General features: G+C 40.7%; 1 protein-coding gene and 1 long non-coding RNA gene across 15 annotated transcripts in view; one reads left to right on the forward strand and one right to left on the reverse strand.

Annotated features, from left to right (window-relative positions):
- Positions 1-3,490: 3,490 nt before the first annotated feature.
- On the reverse strand, positions 3,491-5,174 carry Pcbp1 (poly(rC) binding protein 1). The gene has a single exon (XM_078029064.1). It carries the CDS (start codon positions 4,942-4,944, stop codon positions 3,874-3,876), a length of 1,071 nt encoding a protein of 356 aa, XP_077885190.1. The 5' UTR covers positions 4,945-5,174; the 3' UTR covers positions 3,491-3,873.
- Positions 5,175-5,367: 193 nt separating this feature from the next.
- LOC106144768 (uncharacterized) overlaps positions 5,368-27,411 on the forward strand; it is a 56,099-nt gene continuing 34,055 nt past the window's right edge. Inside the window, exons 1-4 of one of the 14 annotated variants that reach the window (XR_013428897.1) lie at positions 6,349-6,618; positions 7,028-7,118; positions 9,825-9,957; positions 11,628-11,712. This is a non-coding gene — a long non-coding RNA (uncharacterized LOC106144768). The other 13 variants (XR_013428896.1, XR_013428890.1, XR_013428888.1 and 10 more) reach the window with 13 other exon arrangements.

Below are 27,411 nucleotides of genomic sequence, written 5' to 3' on the forward strand. Positions count from 1 at the left end.
TGAGCGCGATACCGCTTGAGCCACATCCCCAGCCCTAAGATCGATAAATTGTGAGGCTGGCTTTGAACTTGTGATCCTCCTACCTCAGTCTCCTGAGCCACTGGGATTAAAGACATGGGCCAACACACCTAGCTTGAAATTTAGGTTTTTATTTTAAATATTTTTACTAGTTATTAATGGACCTCTATTTGTTTGTTTATATGTGGTGCTGAGAATTGAACCCAATGCCTCACACATGATAGACAGTGCTCTACCACTGAGCCACAACCCTAGCCCCAATATCATTATTTTATTTTTATGTGGTGCTGAGGATCAAACCCAGTGCCTCATGCATTAGGTTTTTATTGATTAATCGAAGGGGATAGAACCCAAGGCCTCACACATGCTAGATAAGCACTCAATCTCTGAGCTACACCCCAGCTCCTTAATTTTTTTTATCTTAATTGCTAACATTTAAATTTTTGTTTTATCATGTAATTCTTAGAATTCTGCTTGTATGTTTTACAAAGAAGCAGAATGATTAATGTATACATGTAATTTATGAATAAATATGTAATAAGGGTAAGGCTTCTTGTTGGAGATGCAAAAAACAAAATGTTTGGGAACCACCACGAGTTTTTAGGATAAAGCTTGAACTCATAATTCATTATGACAGTCGGTACTGCACTAGTGAGGTTAAGAATTCAGCCTCATCTTCCTCCCTTTACCATTTATTCATGCTTAGACATCTTCCCTATGTATCACATCATCCTGTTTAAGTTCAAAGTATTTTACCCATGGTGGATGTTCAATCAGATCTGTTAACAACCTCTTTAGCATTACTATCACTTCATCAACCTTGAAACTTTCCTCCTTGGCTCCTCTCAAGGGTACTATCCTGGTTTCTCTCCTGCTGCTTCAACTATTCCTTCTCTCTTCCTAATTGGCTGCTTCTTCCATGTTTATTCTATTTTTTGTGTGTGAGGTTCTTGAGTGCTCTACCAATACTGAGCTACATTCCCATCTCTACAAATATTTTTTGAGCCTCCATTCAGCACAGTGACAGGTGCAAGATACAGCGATGAAGAAGACAACTAGGTTCCTCACCCTCAGATGAGAAGGAGAAACTCAAGTCTCTAGCCCTTTTCCCTTATTTGTCTCACATAGCTCTTCCTTTTTACATTGCCTCCCATTTCTAGTTACTGGTCAAATATTTCTGCTGGCATATGCTTCTATCACAATGCCTAGATTCATTGTTTCTCATTATATAATGTCTCTGGCCTCCACACCCAGTTTCTCTTGCTTTGATTGATCCCCCACAAAACACCCAGAGGTGCTCTGAGGTACATCCCATCCCTTTTGAAACAAGGTCTAAGATGCCCAGCCTGGTTGAACTTGGGATCCTCCTGCCTCAGTCTCCCAGTAGCTGGGATTACAGGCCTATAGCACTGCTTCAATTGGACCCTTTGTGTGCCTATTGATACCACTTTCCAGTCTGAGTTAGACCTGTTTGAGGTAGTTTTCTAACTGCTGTTCCTGCCTTTTGTCTCTTTAAGGTATAATTAATCACATGCCTTATTGTCCAAATTATTTTTTACAAATTATCACCAGCTTTGTCCTAATAAAGGGCATGTATAGTGGGGAGGAGGGTTAGGAAAGGTTGTGCTCTAATTTTCCATGGGGTATATTCAAATTACTTCGCCTAGCAAGTTTCAGAGACTATAGGCATGGCGTCTCTGGGTTTGAGTTCATTACCTACTTGCCCTGATTAGTGCTCATTGTTTCCAGAAGGTAATGAACAGGCTTCCAGGTCTTCACTATTTCCCATTCCCCCATGTGTCTTGGCCTCTCAGACAAGCTCCTCTAGCTCAACATTTAATACTAGTTTCTTACCTTTTAACTAATTGTCATCTCTTCTCAGATATTCTAGAAAACTCCTACCTCCCAAAATAGGCCTTTAAAAAAAAAAACAAAAACATGTTCTAGACTCTCTCTATATATATGTACTTGAAATTGAACTCATGGTCATTTAAACACATTCCCATCACTTTTTCCGTATTATCGAGACAGGTCCTCACTGTTTCTGAGGCTGGCTTTGATCCTCCTGCCTCAGTCTCCTGAGCTGTTGGGATTGCAGGCATGAGCCACTGCGCCTGCCTTGAACATCTTGCTTTCCCTAACATTCTTTTTACTTTCTTAAGCCTAGGAGCTGTATACTTTTAACACTTTCATTTTGTAAAGATTATAAATTAATTTCCCCAAAGCCAGCAAGTGGCAGAATGAAGTATGAAAGCAGGCTTAACTAATTTGAGCTCCTTTCAGCAACTGCCTGACCCGCCTCTACAGTGGATGTGAAGTATATGGCAATCTTACCTCTAGGGACTCTCAAAACCAGGCCTACACCTCAGGAAAAACGTCCTCTAGAGAAGCTTCAACAAATATTGTGGGTAATATTCCCCTTCCACAGGAATTTCTCTTTGCTAGTAGTGATTTCATATAGTGCCTAGGGTTTGCATTATCTACTTTGGTACCTAATTATCTTGTTGCCATTGCCTTGTTGATAATTTTTCTTTCATTAGGTCCATCCTAGCCCCATTAGCTGATGTGGACATGGGACATCTAGGCCTTCACCACAGAATTCCCCCCATCTGCCAAAGAGAAAGTGATACTCAACTCAAGACACTTTTGGGGTGTTAAAAATGCATTTCTCTGGTTATTTGGGTAGGATCCAGGAATTTGTGTTAACACCCTGATCATCTTTAGGCTGTGATCAATGGTTAAGTCAAAATTCTTGCCAGTAAGAATTTAAGAAATCTTGCCTCCTTTAGGCAGGATCACTTCCTGGTACAGTGATTCTCTGAACATTGCACGCAGCTGAAAAACTGGGAACTGGGCCTCTTTTGTTTCTGGACACCTCACTTGACAGGTGTAACAACATCCTCAGACAGGCTTGCCACAGGTGCATGCAGGCCACGTGCAAGGTACTGTCTGCCTAGCTCTTCCTTTGACCCCTTTCCCCCAGCTGTCCAGCTAATAGACCCCTCCATCCCCACAACGACGACGCAGCTGTTGCCCTCTTCCCACCCATGCCCCTCCCCCAACCCTTTTCCACCCCAGGCTCCTCCCACCTCAGAATATTTTATTGTTCCTGGCTAAGTTTTTCCTGGATGGGGGTAGAGGGGGATGGTTAGATGGAGAGGATGCTCTCCATTCATCAGGTCCTACTGAATGGGCACTTTTTCCACATCAGAAAACCTTATGTTTTCTATCAGGGAAATGGGCAGAGGCCACTCTCTGGAACTTAGTTGGAGGGATGTCATTCAGGAAAGAGCCCCTCCATCTCTGTAAATACCCAAAGCAGGCCCAGCCTGCTGTGCTCCTTTGTTGAGGCAGGGGGAATGGAATCTTACCGATAAGGTGAGAAGAGCTTGAAAGAATACTGAGGGCGGGGCCCTCTGCCCTCCAAACACCTAATGCTAAAAGGGGAGAAAAAAAAAGCACCAACAAAGAGTTTAAGATAGCAATTCCCAGCTTTTTCAAATATGAAGCATTTTTTAACCAATCCTTTTTAATTCTTAAATTCTTGACATTACAGAACTAAACTGAAATTTATTAACATTCCACTCTTACATTTCTTATCGACAAACAGAAATAAAATCCATGAGCCAAAAAACCCAAAACAAAACTAAAAACAGGGAAAAGCTTATAAAACTAAATATGGATTCCAGCATTAACAGCTGAACAGAGAATGTGATTTTTAAATTCTTAGCGGATGATAAAGTGTAGAAACTGAACACTTACAAATTATTTAAAACCTGGAATCACTGACCAGAAATTACACAGTTGGATCATGGGAAAACAGCAGAAGGGGGTTATGAGTGATCCTACACTGTTCTAGCTGCAACCCATGCCCTTCTCAGAGGAAAGCCTGGCATTGATTAGATATTGGGCCAGACTAATACTGGCAGCAGAGCCAGTGATAGTAACCTGCCTACCAGAAGAGCCTTCCACTGGGTTGGCAATTTTGATCTGGGCCCCGGACATCTGGCGGATCTCATTGATGTTGGCGCCTTGGCGCCCGATTATGCAGCCAATTAAGTTATTTGGAATGGTGAGTTCATGGGTGGTTTGAGTAGATGCATCCAAACTTGCCCAATAGCCTTTCACCTCTGGAGAGCTGGAGTCAATTCCGGCGAATCCGGTCCCGCCGTGCATCATGGCAAAGTGAGACTGTTGTCTTGCCACCTGGTTCAGCTTGGCCAGATCGAGCGGAGAAATGGTGTGTTGTCCTTGAATCGAGTAGGCATCTAGAGGTGGTCCCTCCAGGTCATGGGTGGCGTGAGGGTAGCCCGCAGCGTCGCTGCACCGATCTTGGCCGCCAGCGCAGATAACCGGAGAGCTGGCCGGCATGGGCTGGTACGGAATGGTCATGACTCTCCCTTGCGGAGACTGGGAGAGCGTCTCCAGCATGACCAGGCAGATCTGCTTGACACACTCGGTGACAGACTGCGGCACGCCAGCGATAGTGATTGCCCGCTCGGTGGAGTTGGGCAGCATATCCCCCGCCACCTGGACCTGGGCCCCGGTACTCTCGCGGATCTCTTTGATCTTACAGCCGCCTTTCCCAATCAGGGAGCCGCACTGGGTGGCCGGCACCACCAGCCTCAGGGTGACCGGGGGCCTGCTAGCCGCCGTGCTGTTGGTCATGGAGCTGTTGATATCTTCCTCCAGCTTGTCGATGATCATTGCGAAGGCCTTAAAGATGGCATTGGTGGGGCCGGTCAGAGTGATGATTCTCTCCGGACAATTCCCCTCCGAGATGTTGATCCGCGCGCCACTCTCCTCGCGGATCCTCTTAACCGACTCCCCTTTCTTCCCAATGATGCTTCCTACTTCCTTTCCGTGCATAAGAAGCCGAATGGTGAGAGTCACATTTAGTCCACTTTCAGTCACACCGGCATCCATGGCGAGCGGCGGGCGGCGTTCGGGGGAGTTGGGCTCGTTACGTGGTCAAGTCTTTGGTGGCTGGCGGGGGGAGGGGAGGTGTAGGCCCAAAACTGCCGGCGCGAGGCGAGCGAGGGCCGCGGGAGCGAGCAGGAGCGGGCGGGAGGCCGCGGCGTCGTCGCAGGGGCGGGCGGCGGCGGCGGAGGGGGCGAGCGGGGCCGGGAGCGGCGGGCGGGCGGGTGGGCGAGGGCGCGGCGGTGGCGACTCCGGCGGCAGCCTCGGCGGTCTGGGCGGGGCGGGAAGCCCGCTTTCAACCCCGCGTACCCTCTGACCCCGGAAGTGCTTGCTGCGCAGGACCCCTTGAAAAAAATGAGGACCCGTTTTTTTAGGTCACAAGATTGCGCCAACCTCCACGCGGTACTTAAAAAAAAAATCCTTTCAATACCGGAATAGTGAAAATAATGCATTTGATGGGCGGAAGGTGTGAGTCCGGCAGGGTTTTAAAGTGAACACGTGTTTTGTTAACTCCAACAGCACTGGCAGGTGGCTGAAAATATTAATGTTGTTTTTGGGAGACACATATAATTTTCCTGATATACCAAAGGGATTTATGCGCAGAGTGACAAGGACAGCCCCGGCGATCAGTGCAGGCGGCAGCTGGGACGCCGCGGGTTTAAAACGTGCGCGTGAGGTAACCAGACCGCATGCGCGAGGGTGTGGGGAGGACGGGAGGGGCAGCCGCCGTCTTCCGGGGGGGAGGGGCGGCGAGGTGCGGCCTGTGGGGCGGTGCGCGCGCGAGCGGGCACGTGGGGCCCTTTCGTCCCCGGCGTCCGGGCGCCCTGCGCCAGCCCCCACTCCTGCCCCGGCCCCACGGAGGTGGCCGGTGAGCAGAAAGATCGAAACCCGAGCCCCTACCGCGGGCCAGCGCAGTCGCGCCTTTGTGTTTGTTAAGTGCTCGTAACAGCCATGAAAAGAATGGCGTCCATTTACATAATGCTTTGTTTGCATCTTGCTGGTTTCTTTCTGTTAAAACCCGCAGAAACCCAACCTAGCTTTTCGGTCCTTTCTACCGTGGCAGTCTCTTGTCTGCTATTTGAAACAATAGTGTGCGTCTCTGGAGACCTTATTTAAATTCGAGCGGTGCCGACCAGAGTTGGAGGTTTCTGCGGCATTTCCCGCGCGGCCTCTCCGGTTTTCGCTTTTCGGCCCTTTTCCCTCACAGCGCAGCCGCAGCGCCTCACTCTCCAGCGGCCCCTGGTGACGCCCGCCATCTTGGGAGGCCTTTTCTGCCTAGTTCATCTCGCTAGAAAATGTCGCTGAAGTGCTGGCGCATGAGTTGTGATTTCTGCCCCTTCCCTTTCCTCCTTGAGCTAAGCTAGACTCGAGAATGTCAAGTGAGCAAAGCATACTGAGTCCCTCAGTGAAAGTGGGCTAACGTGGCGCTCCCCATCGTCGGCCCCCCCCCCGTGGCCGCCATGTTTCCTGAACACAAAATGGCGACACGTGGCCTGGATTCGTCGCTCAGGAGAAATTGGGGTCGCCCGAAAGCTCTAGAACGCGCCGCCTCCTGTTTACTGGGACTTCCTTTCGACGCGAGTCCTTAAGATCCCTCCTGTAGGCTGGTCCGAAACGTGGCGGAAGAAGTTTAATCCCCCCTCCTTTAATTTGAAAGGAGAATGTGAATAATAGTAAAATGTAGGCACGGTGTCGATCATCTCGGCCTTTTTTTTTTTTTTTTTTTTTTTTTAGATTTTCATAATGTATGGGCAGTACCAAGGGGAAATTTGAAGTGCCCCCCCCTCCCGTACCAAAACACTTAGAAATCACTGCTTTAAGGAATGAGATGGGAAAATACTGCTTTCCCAGATCTCCTAGTACAGGGTGTTGTGCTGGGAAGACCAAAATATAATTTTTAAAATAATACAAATATGCAGGCATACTCTATAGGCATTTTAACAGGCAGTTAGTTGGTCAGTGACCCACAGCTTATTATAATTTGTATTGTCTTTTATGATCTAGAAGGGACATTTTATTGCATACTATCTTAATTTTCACCACGCTCTACGAGGTAGTTATCCCCTTCTCTTTCTTTTTTTTTAAGCAGAGGAAGACACTTAAGCCCAGAGAAATGAAGTGAGCCATTCAAGGTCATACATTGTCCGGGATGGAATCGAGACCTTCTGATTTCCTTACTGGTGAGCACATTTTCCAGTTTTTCTATAAATCAGGTTTTTGAATTAAATTTTTTTTTTTTGGTAGCAAAAAAGCTACCAAAGGTGCTTAACCATTGAGCCACATTCCTAGCCCTCACCCTTTTTATTTTTTTATTTTAAAACAGTGTCTTATTAGGTTGCTTACAGCTTCGCCAAGTTGCTGAGGCTGGTTTTGAACCTGTGATCCTCCTGCGCCAGCCTCCCGATCTGCTTAGAATTTAAATTGTTTTTAACGTGTAAATGTGCTGGCTTTGAAGGTTACCTTTATGTAATCCTTTGTTGTGTAGTCAGCCCATTTGTATCTCCTTGGGGATTTCCATTTTCTCTTGATGTGAGTGACACACACATTTGAGCCCTGTCTGGGCTTAAATGCTGTTCTGTGAGGTAACTGGATAAGGAGAGAGAGACGGAAGTGATTCAGACCTTATCCAAGGCCCAGGTGTCTTAGTCTGGCCTCCTCGGTTGCACATTTGAGTTACCTGGCTTTAGGGGAGTGAACAATTCTTTGAGAGACTTACCAGATTCCTTCAGCTACTTATGCTTCACTCCTTCTTCACTACCCCTTATCCCCAGCTCTGTAAAAATGAGTTATTTTACTCTGGCACCAAGCCTCCATTACTCTACAAATATTGACAAACCCTGACATAGTGTTAGATAAATCATAGTCTGTGGACACCTCAGTGTAACACATGGTTAGGGGGTCCAGGTAACAAAAACATGCCTAAACAAGGACTACATGGCTATTACAGATGGAGAGGGATTTTTGCTTTTAACTTACATTAAAGTGTGTATCAAATTTTCCAAAAGCTTTCACATTGTTTTATATAACTCTGCAAATAACTTTGATAGGTACATATTGTAATAATAATAGCATTAAGTACTTAGTTGTATGCTAGGCCCTGTTCTAAGCCTATTCTATGCTTTAACTCAGTGGCTCTTAACATTATTAAAAGTAAAATATTAGAAGAAATCGATATTACATTGTAATTCAGATGTACACACATATATCACATATCAGTTCTTTTTTTTTTTTCCACATTGGGAATTTAACTGAGGATGCTTTACCATTGAGCAACATCACATTTTATTTTATTTTTTAAATTTTGAGACAGGGTTTCACTAAATTACTAAGTTGCTGAGGTTGGCTTTGAACTTGGAATCCTGCCTCAGCCATCCTAGTTGCTGGGATGATAGGTGTGTGCCACTGTACCCATTTTATATAACAGATTTTTTTGCAAAATACTACTTATTACTACATGCAATGTATTCTGGTTCCAATTTCTGTTCATTTATTTATATTCAAACATAAAAGGGGTTGTTATAACTAAAATGATTCAAAACCCATTAGTAGGTTGTGACTGGAATACACATTTAATCCTCATATAAGCTCATGAAATGGGTGGTGATATTATTTCCATTTTACAGAGGTACTGAGAGGTGAAGGAGTTTGTCCAAGTTCAGATAAAGTAGTAAAGTATGGATATGAATGTAGGCAATCTGAGTCCACAGATGATATACTTAACCATAAGGTAGATGTGGTCTCTGTAGAGTTCCATTTAGGGAGACAGAGTAGATTAAAGAATTAAAAATACTGGGCTGGGGATGTGGCTCAGGCGGTAGCGTGCTCGCCTGGCATGCATGCGGTCCGGGTTCGATCCTCAGCACCACATACAAACAAAGATGTTGTGCCCGCCGAAAACTAAAAAATAAATATTAAAAAAAAATTCTGTCTCATTCTCTCTCTTTCCTCTCTATCTAAAAAAAAAAAAAAAACAAACTAGTAATGGCTTGGCATGGTGTACACACCTATAATCCTAGCCACTTGGGAGACTGAGGCAGGAGGATTGCAAATTTAAGGACAGCCTCAGCAATTTAAGGCACTAAGCAATTTAGCAATATCCTGACTCAGAAAATAAAAGGGCTGGGGATGTGGCTCAAGTGGTTAAGCACCCCTGGATTCAATTCCTAATTAAAAAAAAAAAAAAATACTAGTAATGGTTCAAATCCGGGTGCGCTCTCCAAATACAACAACAAAAAATATTAGAAAACAGGAGACAAAAGGACTAAATTGCATATGGTCATGGAGTATCCTGATTGAACGAATTATGGTCCTCCAAATTTACTTTTTTTTATCTTCCCTAAAGAAATTTTTACCCATCAGGTAAAAAAATTTTTTTTCCCCAAGATTGCCTGTTTTAATTCTTTTCTGCCTGAAATATTTCCTTGATTTCTTCTTATCTGAGTACCTCTAGGACTAATTGTACTCCTCAGTGAAGTATTCCCTTTCTCATCTTCCTTAGCTCTTAACCTCCCCGAGAATCCTGTATCCCACCTTTCAGTGGCCCCACATTTTACTATTGATGAAATCCTAGAGTGATGTGTCCTGTAGGCTCTCCAGGTGCCCTGGAAATGCTGTAATTTGTCAAAGTGGGCTCTGGATTTTGGAATCCAAGGCTCTATGTCCTAACCCCATTCTTTGACTGACTAGCTGTGAGACTTCTACAATTTATATATCTGGGTCTCAGTTTTTTCCACTGTAAAACAAAAGATTAAATGATCACTGAGCCATTTTTAAATTCTGTTCTGGAAGTGATACTATTTAATGACCTTATTATCTCCGAGTGATGGTGGGTAGGGTTATGTAAATGTTTTACTCACTTTTGGAAAATTCTGTACTCCCTTACTCAGATCTGGATTAACTTTTGAATTCCACATTACCCATTTTATGGATGAAGCTACTGAGATATGGAACAATGGATTGAATAGTCACCGCCCCAACCCTGGAATCTCACACAGGACTCTTTCACTCAAATGACCACAGGTTGGTTAAGGGGTTTAATATGACTGGGAAGGTGAGCCAGGTTTAGACTTTGGAAATTGAACCACAGGATTTATCTTCCATTCAGAGGAACAATTTTTTTTCCTCTTACATTATGTTGGCATGTTATATACATAAAACTTTAAAAAATGATTTTATATTATTTGTATAAGTATCACAGACAGCTTTGCCAATAAGTTATTATTGTACCCATTTTACTGATGAGCCATCTTTGGATTAGAAGAGTGAAATAATTTGTTGAAGGTTATACAGCTTATTGGGACCTGAGTTAGATTTCTTTTTTTTTTTTTTTTTTTAATTAGCTGCCATGACATTACAATGATCTTGGCAATTCATACATTTGAATCAATTGGGGTATAAATTCTCATTTTTCTGATTGTACAGATTGCAGAATCACACTGGTCATAGAGTCACCTATATATATACAGCGTGAGTTAGATATTTTGACTACTACTTATAGATTGTCCTTTTCTTGACTTCTGATGTCTGTGGCATAGACTTTATTTTATTTTGCTTTTTATTTTGGTATTGGGGATTAAACCCAGGGTGCTTAACCACTGAGCCACATTTCCTTTTTATTTTTATTTTGAAACTGGATCTTGCTAAGTTGTTTGGGACCTCATTCAATTGCTGCAGCTGGCCTCAAACTTGAAATACTCCTGCCTCAGTTTCCTGAGTTGTTGGAATTATTGGTGTGTGCCACTGTGCCCAGCTGTGTCACAGTTTTGAAACTTGGATAACTTTAAATTCAAAAAGCTTCCCAAATCAGTCTTTGTTTTTATGTCCTGGAACATCCATTCCAATTACCTTAGGCTTCTGACTCTTGTTTTAAGATAATTTCTTCTCTTCTTGATCTCTAGTGCTTACATTTATGAGTTTGTGAAGGAGTGAGAGTGATTACTCAATGAGACTCCCAAATTCCCTGGTGGTAGGGACCATATTTCTTTTTTTTAACCTACTTGTCCCAGCAAAGTATACTATAGCTATTTAAAATTGCTCTATAAACATGTAGCATTGTTTTTTAAAAACATGGTTTAATTTTTTTCTCCTCCTTCAGAGCTCTCTTATTTAAATAATATTAAATTGAGAGGGCCTTTTCTCTATTATATTATAGGCTACTATAGCCTAGAAACTTATCTTACCCACTTTGCAGATAGTAAACTAGGAGGTCACTCTTTTTTTTTTTTTTAAAAATATTTTTTAGATGCATGGATCTTTATTTTATTCATTTATTTATATGTGGTGCTGAGAATCGAACCCAGTGCCTTACACATGCTAGGCAAGTGCTCTACCACTGAGCCACAGCCTCAGCCCCTAGGAGGTCACTCTTTGGTTGCCTGAGAAACATAAGAAGTTTATTGGTATAGTTTGCAGAAGTAACCCAAAGATACAGCAACATCCTTGGCCTGAGTTCTCCCTATTAGACAAAGCAGTGCCCTTGGATACTCTGTGGTATCTCTGCCTGAAATAGAGCAAGTGGAAGAGATGGCAGAGGAAAGTTTAAAAAGGGGAAAAATGAAAACCGAATGCAAATACAAAGTATAGAAAGTGAGGATGGGTAAAAAGCCAAGAGTGAAATGCAGTATTGGTGGGAAAGAGGTGAACAAAACAATCTAGAGGTTCATTACCCCTGCTTCCCTCCTGTGTGCCAGTGCACAGCTGGTGGTTTGAAAAGCATAGACTGCTGTCTTCAAAGAAAAGCAGTGGAAATGATGACTCCTCTTGAGTTGATTTCAGGTACCACACACTTCCATTTTTTTTTTAAACCTCTATGTTCGTTACCATGTAGAGTAAATTCTTTGCTTCTGCTATCAGCTGGGGATGGGATTGGGTGCCAGTAACTTTAATATTAGCCTGAGTTCAGTTGATTTATTAGGGAAAATATGTTAAAAATTACTGAAGGTTTTCTTGGTCAAGTTTGTATACATTCATTCAACAAATCATTATTGATTGTTCAATATGTCTTAGACACTAAGGATATACAAATGCATGAGATCCTGACCTTGGCCTTAAGATGTTTATTATCTAGATGGAGAGACAGGTAACACAGACAGTGTGTTAAGTATTAATATATGAGTTAGCAGAGAATGCAGTGGGAGAAGAGAGGAGAGGCCTTAATTTAGCTTTGGAAGCAATTGGAGAAGGCGGTCTAGATAAAAGTTGACATCCAGAGTCCCAAATGTGAGGGGGAGGGTAGGAAAGGGTATTACAGGCAGAGAGAACAAAAGTTCAAAATCAGAGAGAGCATAGTCCATTTAGAAGTTGTAGCCATTTATGACGGATGTTTGCATTATGCAATTTTTAGTGATTATTGTTCTCCTGCTTCAGAAGTGTGGATTATTCTAACTTTACTGTGCTTGCTATAGCAGAGAAAGTTACAGACTTTATTTTGGAGTATTACTTCTGTTTTAAAATGAAGACACCAGAAATTGCACTTTTATCTAGGAATGCTAAGGAGAAAATGTAAATGAAGCCCAACCTTTGAATTAGCAAATGACTGGTGATCAAGTGTCCAGTAAAAGAAAGAAGGTACAGTGGCACATCTGTAATCCCAGTGGCTCCAGAAGACTGAGAGGAGGAGTTCAAAGCCAGCCTTAGCAGATTAGTGAGGCATTTAGCAATTCATTGAGACCCTGTTTCTAAATAAAAATATAGGGCTGGGGTTGTGGCTCAGTGGTAGAGCGCTCACCTGGCACGTATGAGACCCTGGGTTCGATCCTCAGCACCACATAAAAAAATAAGTAAAATAAAGGTGTTGTGTCCAATTACAACTAAAAAATAAAATTAAAAAAAAATAAAAAAAGGGCTGGGACATCAGCTCACCTGGGTTCAATCCCTGATACCAAAAAAAAAAAAAAAAAAAGAAGAAAGAAAGAAGGTACAACAGAGTGTGATAGTGCAAGCCAGTAGTCCTAGCCAATTGTGTGGTTGAGGCAGGAAGATTGCTTGAGCCCAGAAGTTCAAGGCCAATTTGGGCAGCTTAGCAATACCCCATCTCAAAAAAAGAAAAAGAAAGATGCAGTGTACAGTGTATCTTTGTCATTCAATTTTAGGGTCTGTGCTCTGTTTTGATTTTAAGACTTTAAGGCTTTGTGTGTGTGTGTGTAAATTTATGGTCTTATTCAGTTGGTTAGGATATTTGAGTTAGGAGGGAAAGGGGGTTTAGAATAATTGTGCCTTTTTATGGCAGAACAAAAGAAATACCTTTCATGCTGGGAGGTGGCACACGCCTCTAATCCCAGAGGCTCTGGAGGCTGAGACAGGAGAATCACAAGTTCAAAGCTAGCCTCAGCAATTTAGTGAGGCGCTTAGCAACTCAGCGAGACTCTGTCTCTAAATAAAAAAATGGCTGGGTATGTGGCTCAGTGGTTAAGCATCCCTGGGTTCAATCCCTGGTCCAAAAAAAAAAAAAAGAAAAAATATGTTTAAAAAGCTCTGATCCCAACAACTAAGTACAACAAGGCATAGTCAGGAACTTTGTTTTAGAAAGACAAGTTACTTCAACTAGACAAAATGTTTGTTCAACATCATTCACTTTGTAAAGTCTGTTTTGTTCAGATTAAGAGCATTGATTTTTGTTTTTATTTTTTTTCCCACATGGTCCTAGCTCCATTAAACAGAAACCTTATGTGTATTCCTTGAACAATGCTGGGAATTTTACTGGATTAAACAATAACAACAAAAAGGTATATGTGAAATAGGGAAGAATAAATTTAGAAATCAGCTTGTAGATTCAGTGGTCATTTCTCAGTCAACTTTCTTACCTTTCTTATTAGAAGCAGTTGCTGCTCCTTCCTTGCACTATGGCTTCACTTAATTTCTATGGCATTCTCTTAGCTCTCTGACTACCTCCTTGTCCCCTCTTCCTTAACATTTTTTTTTCTTCCTAATGCTTTCTCATCTCTTCTGCCTCCAGTGACAGAGTACTCAAAGTAGTCTGTGTATCCCTGTTCTGCCTACAGTTATTTTTTAGTGCTTTATTTTTTTTCAAAACTCTAAATACCATATATACAGGTGTGGTGGCGTACACCTATAATCCCGGTGGTTCAGAAGGCTGAGGCAGGAGGATTATGAATTCAGAGCAACTCAGTGAGACCTTGTCTGTAAATAAAATACAAAAAAGAGCTGGGAATATGGCTCAGTAGTTAAGCACCTCTGGGTTCAATTCCTGGAAGCAAAAAAAAAAAGGTCTGGGGATGGTTCTCAGAGGTAGCATGCCCTTGGTTCAATCCCCAGTATCTGGGGGAAAAATTTATACACAAAACATTTTTATATTTAATATATAAAATATTTATGTGTATCGGACATATAATACACACTTTGTATATTATATAATATATATATTTGTTAACCTGATAATTCTTTTTTATTTTTTTGTGGAGCTGGGGGATGTATCACTGAGCTACTCACTCAGCCCAGGACATTGTTTTGATCATTGCTGTGTTCTCATATTCTAGAATAGTGCCTAGGATATTGGAGTTGAATGAATAAATTTATTTAATTTTCAAACAAAAATATATTGGGTATATAAAGGACCACATAACAAGGGAAATATCTGTGAATAAGGTATTATTCCTGCCCCTAAGTTGCTTATAACCGGAAAAAAAAAAAAAGCTGTTTCTTTAGCATGATAAAGTGCTACATCATTCTGGAATTGGGGAGATTAAGGCTTGTATAAAGGGGTGTGCTTGTCCTCAGAGATGAAGTCCTGCTTTGTCAGGCTTATCAATCATTTGTGCTCTTTCTGGGAGGGCAGAATTGATGATAGCTTAGTTCATTACTGGCTTCTTAGGTTACAATTCCTGATTGGTCTTGCCTTGTTAGAGCAGTTATGATCTTTTGAAGAGTTTCTTAAAAATCCCATTATCAGTCTTAATTCTTTTGGGGTGCCTTCTAGGTGTTTTCTAATATAGCCCCTGCCTCTCAGGATGAGTGAAAAGAGTTCACCAACTTTACCTTCCGCATATCTGAAATTTCTTTCTAGTAATCCTGCCCATCTACTTACTATCTGGCCTTAAACCTTTCTGAACCTGCTTCTGTACCTGTCAAATGGAGATAATGACAAATGGCACCAGTCTTTGTTATGAAAATTAAATGATGAATATATAATTTTAAAAATAGAATGGAAAGTGGAAGAGGGATTGTTATTTTCTTTTTAAGTAAATACTATATATCTCTGCCCTATTTTGAAAAAAGTTATAATATATACTTAATTGAATATATATTTTATATGTATCTACATATCTATATATCCTCTTCACTCCCCTGGACTGGGAATTGAACCTGGGGGTGCTCCACCACTGAACTACATTCTTAGACTTCTTTATTTTGAGACAGGGTTTCACTAAGTTGCCTAGGCTGCCTCAGCCTCTCAGGTTGGTGAGATTACAGGTGTATATGTGTTATCGGCGGACACAACATCTTTGTGTATGTTGTGCTGAGAATCGAACCCGGGCCGCACGAATGCCAGGCGAGTGCGCTACCGCTTGAGCCACATCCCCAGCTCGAGCTTTTGCTCTTAACTGTTATGCTATCTGTCTTTAGTAGGTTGAGGGGAAGAGGTTGAACAAGAACTGCATCTTGTTGAACTTGAACTGAGTGTAAAGGGTTCTGACATTCTTAACGTTTATTTCTGACCATAAGCATCTTATCATTATAGCATGTGCCTTAATCCTCTGAACTGGTTCTTCCCTCAATCCAAAGAAATATATGAGCAATAGGTTAGTTGTAGTCTTCTCTTGTAGGATTGGGTATTTCCTGGGCCAGGAAATGAAGCTAAATAAATATGTGTGTCTCAGTGTTCTTTGGAACAGAAGTGGGAGTTTCTCTGATCTTTTGTGGTTATGCTTGTTTTTCCTCTTCTTCTTTTTTAAAATTTTTTAGATGTTGGTAGACCTTTATTATATTCATTTATTTTTATGTGGTACTGAGAATCGAACCCAGGGCCCCTCACACATACTAAGTAAGTGCTCTACTATTGAGCCATAATCCCATCCCCTGTTTCTTTTCTTTTTTTTTTAAGAGAGAGAGAGAGAGAGAGAGAGAATTTCAATATTTATTTATTCTTTTTTTAGTTTTCGGCGGACACAACATTGTTGTTTGTATGTGGTGCTGAGGATCGAACCCCAGCCGCACGCATGCCAAGCGAGCACGCTACGGCTTGAGCCACATCCTCAGCCCCTGTTTCTCTTCTTAATACAACTGGTAACAAAGAGAAGCAGAGCAGTGTACTGAGAATTTTCATGGATTATCTCAATCCTTAAACATAACCTTATAAATAGTCATTCTTTCCAGGTATGGTGGCACGTGCCTATAATCCCAGCAACTTTGGAAGCTGAGGCAGGAGAATCACAAATTCAAGACAGCCTGAATAATTTATGGAGACCCTAAGCAATTTAGCGAGGCCCTGTCTTAAAATAAGAAATAAAAGGGCTGAGGATGTAGCTCAGTGATAGAGTTCCCCTGGACTTAATCCCTCGTACCAAATAAATACATCGTCATTTTTACTCCTGTATTTTATAGAGTCAAAGAGAGATTAGGAAATTTGCTTAAAGCTACGCGGTTAATAAATAGAAGAGTTGGGATTTGAATAAAGGGCTTGGCTTCACAGTCCATGCTTTTAAGCTTTGTGTTCTGCTCTTTCTAGGCGTCTTTGACCTGTGTGAAGTAGGTGGTACAAATTGAATATCCCTTATCTGAAATGCTTAGCATTAGAAGTGTTTCAGGCTTTGGAGTTTTTTGGATTTTGAAATATTTGCACAGATTTTTACTAGTTGAGTATCTCTAATCTAAAAATCCAACATCTATATCTTGAAACTCAAAAGGTTGCTCAACCTATGTAGGCCATGTGGTTTGAGAGGTAGAAGGACCAGTTTTGTTTTTCCCAAAATGGCAAGATTTTGGCTAGTGACTAGAAATAAAGAGGCCTTTGATCTTTCTTGGTTCTGTTACCAACTTGTTATGTCTAGGAGTTCACTTTTCTTAGCCTTGTTGTCGTCATTCATTAAACAAAGGAATTGCTCTATATGGTCTATAAGGTCCCTTTAAAATCTCAAGTTCTGAGATTGATAATAGCAAGTAAGAAGAATGACATTTTTTAGCTTGGTGTAGTGGTATTTGTGCAGTCTTAGGAACTCTGCTTTGTGCAAGGAGGATGCCAGATTTCAGTGAAGGGTTGTGCCTCCTTCCTGAAGAAGGCAGGTCTGGGCTTTTTTTTGAGATTGGTTGCCAAAGGAACTTAGCTGGTCAGCAATAGCCAGAAATGCTTGGGTACAGATAACTGAAACAAGCAGGTTTCAGTACTTACCTCCCCTACTCCCTTGCCCCCCATCATTCCTTTCCCTTTCCTTTTCAAACTGCTAGTTCTGAACACTTTCATGTGTAGGGCACTGTTTTAAGTACTTAACAAAGTATTATATCATTTAATTTTTATAGTAAGTTTGTGAGAATAGGGCCTTTTCTAAATTTACAGATAATGAAATGGAAGGAAATAGAGTTAAATAATTTGTCCACATTTACTCAAGTAGAAAATAGAGTCAAATCTATGCTTTTAGCCACTGGGTTATACTGTCTGAGTAGATCTAAAAGGAAAAAAAAAAAAAGTAGAAGGAGAACTTTAGTTTTTTGTTAGTGAGTTTTGTTTGTTTTTGTTTCGTTTTATTTAGAAATGATGGACTCTCAGAGCTGGAAAGGGCCATTAAAGTAATTTAATACAATCTTGTCTCCAGTCTGCCAACCAATTACAGGAAAGCTTTCTATTGTCTCCCTGACAGATAATCATCCAAATTCCCTTTGAATATCTCCATTGATGGGGGAGTGCATCACTTCTTGAAGATATTATATTGTTGAATAGCTCTCTTTGGTGGATAACTGTTTCTTCTTTTGAATTGAAATCTAATTCAGTCTTCTCATTAATTTTAGGCCAATCCCATGAACCATATAGGATAAATATAATTCATCTTCCATATACCAGTCTTGTGAACTTTTGGAGACAGTCTTCCTAAGGCATATTTGCAATTTTCTTATAGCATCTAAACTTGCTTTGAATTCTGATTGATATGCACAAGAGCAATCTCTGCCTCTCACTATTTTGTAAATTCAACCTAACAAATCTTTATTTCTTGTGATAACTTAGGCACAAAGTGGACCTTTCCCACATCCTTGGAGAGTGAATAGATGGTGAGATAAGCCTTTACAATTGCATATGATTTTGGAGAATTTGTAGTCTTCTACTCTTATAATTTCTATAAGTTCAGGCTGCTGCCTTGCACACTGTTAGAAGTCACAAAATGGCTGTAAGTTTATCCCAGCTCGATGAACTGCATTTACTACATCAGACCACTAGGTGATGAACAACTCAAATCCAGACTGCCAGGGACTGTTGTGTACAAGGATGGTTTCTGTTTGGAATTGGAAAGACTATCAGAAGTCATCTGGTCTAACCTTATTAAAAGGATTTTTGGGAGTAAAGAGAGGAAATCTGTTTTTTGTATACTTTGTTTTTCCTGGGTTTGTTTTAATTTTAGATACTGATTTTGCTAGTTTGTTTCTTTGATTTTTATACAAGAGGGGCATAGACAATCTTTAAATATATATTTCTTTAGTTTTTAATTTTTCTTTTTCCATATTTTTTATTGGTGCATTATAGTTATACATAATGGTGGGATTTATTGTTACATATTTGAACATGCAAATAGTAATATAATTTGGCCAATGTCATTCCCCAGTATTTTCCTTTTCTCTTTCCTCTTCCGGTCTCTTTCCTCTACTCCACTGTCTCTCTTCCATGAACAGTCTTTATATGTCCAATTTTTTAAACACTTAAATTTATTTTCTGACATACAAAAACAAAATTGTACACATTCATGGTATACCATGTAATATTTAAATCAAGTTAAACATATCTATTCCCTCATATATTTCTTTCTCTTTTTTTCTTTTTTCTTTTTTTGGTACTGGAGATTGAACCTTGGGGTATTTTACCAATGAGCTAGATCCCTGGCCCTTTTTATATTTTATTTTGAAACAGGGTCTCCCTAAGTGGCTAAGGGCCTCACTGAGTTACTGAGGCTGGCCTTGAAATTGCAGTCCTCCTGTGTTAGCCTCCCAAGTCACTGGGATTACATGTGTGTGCCACCATCCCCAGCTCAAACATTTATTTCTTTATGGTAAAAATATTCAAAATTATTTTTTCTTTCTGTTTGAAGTATATAGGACATTATTGGTATCAATACTCATCCTTCTGTGCAAGAGCACAGCAGAAGTACTACTTTTTTTTGGTACTGGCAATTAAACCCAGGGGTGCTTTACCTCTGATATGCATCCCCATTTTTTTTTTTTTGAGATAGAGTCTTGCTAAATTGCCAAGGGTGGCCTCTATTTTGCAATTTTCTTGCCTTAGTCTCCTGTGTTGCTGGGATTATAGTCATGCGCCACCACACCCAGCAGCACACTAGAGCTTCTTACTCCTGTCTAACTATAATTTAGTAGCCATTGATCAACCTCTTCCACCCCTCATTCCTTCTTTCTCTCTCTATCCTGTGGTAGCTATTATTCTATTCTCAATTTACATGAGATCAGCTATTTTTATTTTCTTTTTCTTTTTTTTTTTTTTTTAAAGAGAGAGTGAGAGAGGAGACAGAGAGTGAGAGAGAGAGAGAATTTTTAACATTTATTTTTCAGTTCTCGGCGGACACAACATCTTTGTTGGTATGTGGTGCTGAGGATCGAACCCGGGCCGCACGCATGCCAGGCGAGCGCGCTACCGCTTGAGCCACATCCCCAGCCCCATATTTTTATTTTCCACATATGAGTGAGATCATGCAGTAGTTGTCTTTCTGTTCCTGGCTTTTCTTAACATAATGATCATCAGTTTCATACGTGATGCTACAAATGACAGGATTTTTTTTAAAAGAGCCCATTCTTGCCAGGCACAGTGGGTCATGCCTGTTATCCAGTACCTCGGAAGCTGAGGCAGAAGGATCACAAGTTCAAAGTAAGCCTTAGCAACTTAGTGAGGCCTTAAGCAACTTAGTAAGACCCTGTCTCAAAATGAAAAGGGCTGGATGGGGCTGGGGTTGTAGCTTAGTGGTAGAACACTTGACTTGCGCATATGAAGCACTGGGTTCAATTCTCAGCACAACATAAAAATAAATAAATAAAATAAAGGTATTATGTCCATCTACAACTTAAAAAAAAAAAAAAGGCCTGGAGATGTGGCTCAGTGGTTAAGTGTCCTGGGTACAATCCCTGGTACCAAAAAAAGAAAAAAGATTTCATTCTTTTTTATTCCTGAATAGTATTCCCTTATGCATATGTTCTGCATTTTCTTTATCCATTCATCAGTTGATAGACACTGAGGTTGTCTCCATTTCTTAGCTATTGTGAATACAATAATACTGCAATAGACATGGCAGTGCAATGTTTTCTTTGTTCAATTTTTTGTAAACTTCATGCATGAATGATGTCTTGATTGGGTTTAGGATTCTCCCTGACACCATCCTCCCCACTAGGGATTGAACTCAGGTGTGCTTTACCACTGAGCACCATCCCCACCCCTTCATTTATTTATCTTTTGAGACAGGGTCTTGCTAAATTATCTGGGCTGGCTTTGAATGGTGATCTTCTTACCTCAGCCTCCTTAGAGCTGGGATTACAGGAGTATGCCACTCAGCCTAGCTGGGTTCAGGATTCTTGAAATACTAGTCCTAGTCTCTATAAAGACTGTAAGCAGCTTTTCACTATCTTGATTTTCTAGTGATACAGATGAGAAGTTCAGTGAATAGGATTCTTTTTCTTTTGTGAATAATAATCCGTTGTCTCTGGAAGTTTCTGAATTTTTTTGTTCTTGCTTAGAGTTTCACCATAATATACTAAGGTATCTTTTTTTGGAGGGTACTGGGAATTGAACTCAGGGGCACTCGACCACTGAGCCACAACCCCAGCCCTATTTTGTATTTTATTGAGAGACAGGGTCTCACTGAGTTGCTAAGTGCCTCTCTTTACTGAGGTTGGTCCTCCTGTCTCAGCTTCCCAAGCCGCTGGGATTACAGGCATGTGCCACCACACCCAGTCAGTATCTTTTTAAAGTAACCCTGCTGGGCACTTGATGAGCTTAAATCTTTCTTAAAGGACATTGTATTGCTTTCCTTCTTTCTGTTTCTAGTCTCCTTACTTTATAGAAGAAGAAACTGAAACCAAACCCAAAAAGATGAAATGTCTTGCCTATAATCATATAGTTATGATTGAACCTCAAGATAACTTAACTCTTTGAACTAAAATTTTATTGTATTAATATTGCTTCAGTGAGTGGGCCATTTTGAATAATTTTGAAAGTTTTTAGTGAAACAGGAATTTTGGAAAGGGTTCATGGGGAGGTGAACAAGGAAGAAAAGATAATAAAATTCATTACAATTAAAATATAGCCATGGCCAGGTGTGGTGGCACACGCCTGTAATCCCATTGGCTCCAAAGCTTGAGATAGGAGGAACAAGAATTCAAAGCCAGCCTCAGCAACAGTGAGGTGGTAAGCAACTCAGTGAGACCCTGTCTCTAAATAAAATATAAATTAGTGCTGGGGATGTGGCTCAATGGTTGAGTGCCCCTGAGTTTATTATTGGTAACCCCCCCCCCAAAAAAAAAAATGTGGCTAGGACTGAGGATATAGTTCAGTGGTAGAGCACCTGCTTGGCATGCATGAGGCCTTGGGTGTGATTCCCCAGTATTGAAGAAAAAAAAAAAAGAAAATCTTTTTTAGTCTTTCAAAAGAAATTTTTGAAAGACTAAAATGTTTATAAGTCCCTTACTATCACAATTAGTGAACTACCCCAAAGCTCTAAAACTGAATAAAACGAGAAAGTTGCTTAAGCACTCAGGGAATTAGATATTTAGTAGTCAGTCAGTGGATAAGAGTGGTCATGCCCTGTTGTAAATATTGGAAAACATATAAATGGCATCTGAAGGCTGGCTTGGAGACAGACATCATAAACCATGTCTTATCACTGGTCTGGTTTCTGTTTTGAGTTCCATCCTGAGACCCTTTTCTGATGGGAACCACCTGTTCCTGGCTCTATTGATCTTTGGATTTCCCCAGCTCTACAGTACCTTTCAGTTTTGAAATGAAACCTACCTCAGAGGGTGAGGTCAAGTACCAAGAGGACTTTGACAGCTCACACCAGGTTGTTTTATTTTCCAGGACTGTCTGGTATGTGTCTGCGTGAGCTGTGAGGCTCAGCAAACTGTGATAGAGAGTAATTGATGATGAATCAGCTATTGTGTAAGGTCTGGGCAGTGTCATTTCTTTGGGTGACCAGGAAAACATGAGGAAGTACGTTGTGTTTTATCCACAGAAAGTTGAAAGTTAAGAGCACAGTCCACCAGAGAGCTGCCTATGATCTCTCTGCCTTTGGTTCACTTAAGAAGGAGAGGCTTTATCTCAGCTGCTTCTTTCTTCATTTGTAGAATCTACTCACCTCCTTTTTATTCAAGCCTCTAGCCTCTTCTTGCTGCTCCATCTATTGTAAGCCTTTATAGTGTGCTTCCTAGAATTGCTGCTTTGTGAAGTGACTCCTTTAGATACCCTTCCTTCCAACTTGGCTCTTCACAAAATACAGCTTGTTTTATTTCCTTTGCTGTAAACCTGGTTTCCACCAGATTATAGCACTTCACTTGGAATCTTTACAAATAGAACTAGCTCACCCTTCAATTCACCCTTAAATGACTTTGCCTGATTGTCCTCATCCCCATTTCCCAGCACTTGGGAGCTGCTTTTAGACCTTCAAATATCTTTTCCCCGTTGAGATTTCTACCTAATCCTTGTGATCCTTTTTTTTTTTTTTTTTTTTTGTACCAAGGATTGAAGCCAAGGGTGCTTAAACATTGAGCCACATCCCCATCCTTTTATATATTTTATTTAGAGACAGGCAGGGTCTCTCTGAGTTGCTTAAGGCCTTGTTAAGTTGCTGAGGCTGGCTTTGACCTCCCTTTCTAGGCCTGTGGCCCTCCTTGGGGGTTCAGTGGCTAGGACTGACTTGGGGCCAAGGATTCAGAATAGAGTGTGGAATTAGGGGGATTGGTGTTAGCATTTTCAGATTTGGGCAGATAGGAAGCCGGAAGATGTGAACATGAAGACTAGTGGAGTGTGGGAGGGACAAACAGAAGATATCTTTTATAGGCTTCCTCTTTTGCCCATTCTGTTTTGAAAAAAAAAAAAAATTTTTTTTTTTAATTTAGAGAAAAAAGGGTGATTACTAAAACACAAAAAAGTCCCCAAAAGGGTAACTGCTGTTTGGGGTTGGGAGTGTGGCTCGGTGGTAAAAGGAGTGCTTGCCTAGCTCTCAAGTCTCATTGCATATCTGCAATCCCAGTTGCTTAGGAGGCTGAAGCAGGAGGATCACATATTTGAGGCTAACCTCTCCAATTTAGCAAAGCCCTAAGCAAGTTAGTGAGACCCTGTCTCAAAAAACAGGAAAAAAGGGCTAGGGATGTGGCTCAAGCGGTAGCGCGCTCGCCTGGCATGCGTGCGGCCCGGGTTCAATCCTCAGCACCACATACAAACAAAGATGTTGTGTCCACCGAAAACTAAAAAATAAATATTAAAAAATTCTCTCTCTCTTTCTCTCTCTCACATTCTCTCTTTAAAACAAAACACTTTAAAAAAACAAAACAACAACAACAAAAAAAACCAGGAAAAAAGTCGGGGCTGGGGCTGGGGCTGGGGATATAGCTCAGTGGGAAAACACCTCTGGGTTCAAAGAAACAAACAAAAAGGCCTTGGATTTGATTCCCAGCACTACAAAAAACAAACAAACAAACAAACAAAAAAACACCAGAAACATACATACACACACACACACAAAGTATAATTTAGAAAGAATATGGCAAGTGATCTTTTTTAAAAGTCAAAATATTGTAAACATATATATGTTTTTTGTTTGTTTGTTTTGGCACTGGGGATTTAACCCAGGAACCCTTTACCACTAAGCTATATCTCCAGTCCTTTTTTTTTTTTTTTAAGAGAGAGAGAGAGAATTTTTAATATTTATTTCTTAGTTTTCGTCGGACACAACATCTTTGTTTGTATGTGGTGCTGAGGATTGAACCCGGGCCGCACGCGTGCCAGGCAAGCGCACTACTGCTTGAGCCACATCCCCAGCCCCTCTCCAGTCCTTTTTATTTTTTTTATTTTGAGACAGAGTCTCCTAAATTGTTGAGGTTGACCTTGAATTTGGGATCCTCCTTCCTCAGCCTCCTGGAGTTGCTAGGATTACAGGCATGTACCATTGTGCCCAGCTGTAGAAAATATTTTGACTACTCCCCCCATCTCAATTATTTTTATAGTCCTTAGTGGTAACACACTGGTGTTTTAGAATGAAACTTTCAGACTACTTTTTTCCCATGAGTTTATATCCATTTGTATGAAGTGCATTTTGGTGATTTATTTACACAAATATTATTACATTTTATGTATCATTCTGGTATTTCCTTCTTTGTTTTTTTTAATTGTAGATGGATATAATATCTATTTTTGTGTGGTGCTAAGGATCTAACCCAGTGCCTCACAGTGCAAGGCAACTGCTCTACCACTGAGCTGCAGCCCCAGCCCCTCCTTTTTTGTTTTAAGAATGTGCCTTGCCAGTATTCCATATTAGTACATAAAGATACATTTCATTCTTTTTTAAAAAAATATTTATTTTTTTAGTTGTAGTTGGACACAATACCTTAATTTTATTTATTTTTATGTGGTGCTGAGGATTGAACCAAGGGCCTCACATGTACTATGCGAGCACTTTACTGCTGAGCCACAACCTTAGCCCCACATCTCATTCTTTTTGGTTTCTGTATAGTGTTCCATAGACTGGCTAATAACTTTTTTTTTTTTTTTTTGCTACCAGGGATTGAACCCATGAGCAGTTAGCCACTGAGCCACATTCCCAGCCCTTTTTATTTTTTTTTATTTTGAAATAGGACCTTGCCAAGTTGTTGAGGCTGGCTTTGAACTTACAATCCTTCTGCCTCAGCCTTCTAAACTGCTGGGATTACAGGCATGCACCACCACACCTGGCAATATTTAACTCCTCTATTGAGGGAGATAAGATATTTCTAGTTTTTTAATATTATAAATTACTCTTGTTTTATTTTTTTTTAAAGAGAGAGTGAGAGAGGAGAGTGAGAGAGGAGACAGAGAGAGAGAGAGAGAGAATTTTTAATATTTATTTTTTAGTTTTTGGTGGACACAACATCTTTGTTGGTATGTGGTGCTGAGGATCGAACCTGGGCCGCACGCATGCCAGAGGAGCGTGCTACCGCCTGAGCCACATTCCCAGCCCTGATTCTTGTTTTAAATGTTGGCATTCTGCTGTAGGCCTTTTCCACGCCCTGTGCTTTTCCTTGTACTTACTCTGAGTGATCTCAGCCTCTTTGACAGTTTGTTACCATCTACATGTGGATGATTCCCAAATCTCCAGCTCAGATCTTTCTCCAGACCAGAATATCCAACGGTTTAATGGAAAACTCCACTGGAATGTCTTTTATTCATGACAAAACACAGACTCCTGCTTTGTTCTACTTGTTGTTTCTCCAATGCCCTACCATATACATTGTAATTTAGCATGTAATGACTGAAGCCCAAAACCTAGTAGGGATGGGTAGTCCTTCCTTCTTTCCCACATCTGATGACCAGTTAGTCACTAGGACTTGTCTTCCTTCTATCCTCAGATTTTATTTTCTTTTTTTCCTAAGCACTAGGAATTGAATCCAGGGCCCATTATTGCTGAGCTACATCCCCAGCTTTTTTTTTTTTTTTTTTTTTGATATAGAGCCTTGCTAAGTTGCCCAGGCTGGCCTCAAACTTGAAATGCTCCTGCCTCAGACTCCTGAGTTGCCGGGATTATAGGCATGTACCACCATACCCAGCTCCTCAATGTTTCTTTTTTTATTAGTGCATTGTAATTATACATGATAGTGGGATTCATTATGCCATATTTGTATATGCATATAACATAATTTTCTTAGGCTTCTTCCTTTTCCCTTCCTTGATATTTCTTGAATCTAGTCATTTTCATTTTTCATTGCTACCACCCTATACCTGGGTTTCCTAATTTAAAAAACCATATTGTGGGGTTGGGGATGTGGCTCAAGCGGTAGTGCGCTCGCCTAACATGCGTGCGGCCCGGGTTCGATCCTCAGCACCACATACAAACAAAGATGTTGTGTCTGCCGATAACTAAAAAAAATAAATATTAAAATTCTCTCTCTCTCCTCTCTCTCTCTTTAAAAAAAACCCATATTGTGAGCATTTACATGAAAAAAAATCTATCTATCTATCTATCTATCTATCATTCTACTTACTTGAATATCTACCTATATATATCCCTACCTCCATTCCATTCTCCACACTGTAATAATCTTTATAAAATGTAAGGATGATTATGGAGTTATTCCTCTGCCTAAAAATAGTTCAGTGATATATCTGTTAGGCTTTTGTTCATGTTATCTCCACCTAGAATGCTTTCCTATTTGATTTTTGAAAGGCTGGCTTCCTTTTATTGAGATACCGGCTTTTAAGATAGATGCTGATGGCATATGCTTGTAATCTCAGTGATTTAGGAGGTTGAGGTAGGAGGATCACAAAGTTCAAGGTCAGTCTCAGCAGTTTAATGAGACTCTCAGCATCTTGGACTCTGTATTTCAAAATAAAAGGGACTAGAATGCTCAATGGAAAATTGTCCCTGGGTTCAATCCCGTACCCCATAGCCTTACCAAAAAAAGAAAGAGAGATATACAAGCTTTTAAATGTCATCTCTTCTGAGAGGCATTCCTCAGACTGATTAATAATTTTAAAAGTAGTCACCAGATATTTTCTATTCCATTATCTTATTCTTTGAGTAATACTTAGTACTGATATTTTTCTGATTTATTTGCATATTTGTTTATAGTATTCTTTAATTAGAATTTGGCCCTTGTTTATTGTCATTCTACTTACTTGATCACCTTTGGTGATTCCAGTGTTTGCCAGGATGAATTTCTAACATGCTTGACTTGAATCATCTGATGTGCTTGTGTTTAGTTTCCAAATCATGTTCATGAAACTAGAGTAAACCTGACAGGGGACTTGCCCATGATAGGGACATGTATGCCTAGGATGAAATGGAGAACCAGTGTAGGAAGCGTCACATCAGGCTGGGCAGGCAGCAACCAAAGTTGGCAGATTTAAAAGGGCCCCTGAACTGGCTTTATTGAGATATCACTCCCAGGCGGAACTCCATCAGACCCGCAGAGGGGACAGGGGAAGGGTCTGAGGAGAAACTGAGTGGAAGCTCGACCAGACTGGACTTTTATGGGGCTTATAGCAGAAAAGGAAAGGCTTGGGACAGGAAAAGGTGTCTCTAGGGTCCCTTGCCCCCTTGGAGTTGGTCAGGGGAGTTGGCTGAACTCCAG

Source organism: Ictidomys tridecemlineatus, chromosome 12 (assembly GCF_052094955.1).
Source record: "Ictidomys tridecemlineatus isolate mIctTri1 chromosome 12, mIctTri1.hap1, whole genome shotgun sequence".
Lineage (NCBI taxonomy): Eukaryota > Metazoa > Chordata > Mammalia > Rodentia > Sciuridae > Ictidomys > Ictidomys tridecemlineatus.

Excerpts from the sequence above, each read along its gene's own strand:
- Pcbp1 (XM_078029064.1), bottom strand. The coding sequence starts at position 4,944 with ATGGATGCCGGTGTGACTGAAAGTGGACTAAATGTGACTCTCACCATT.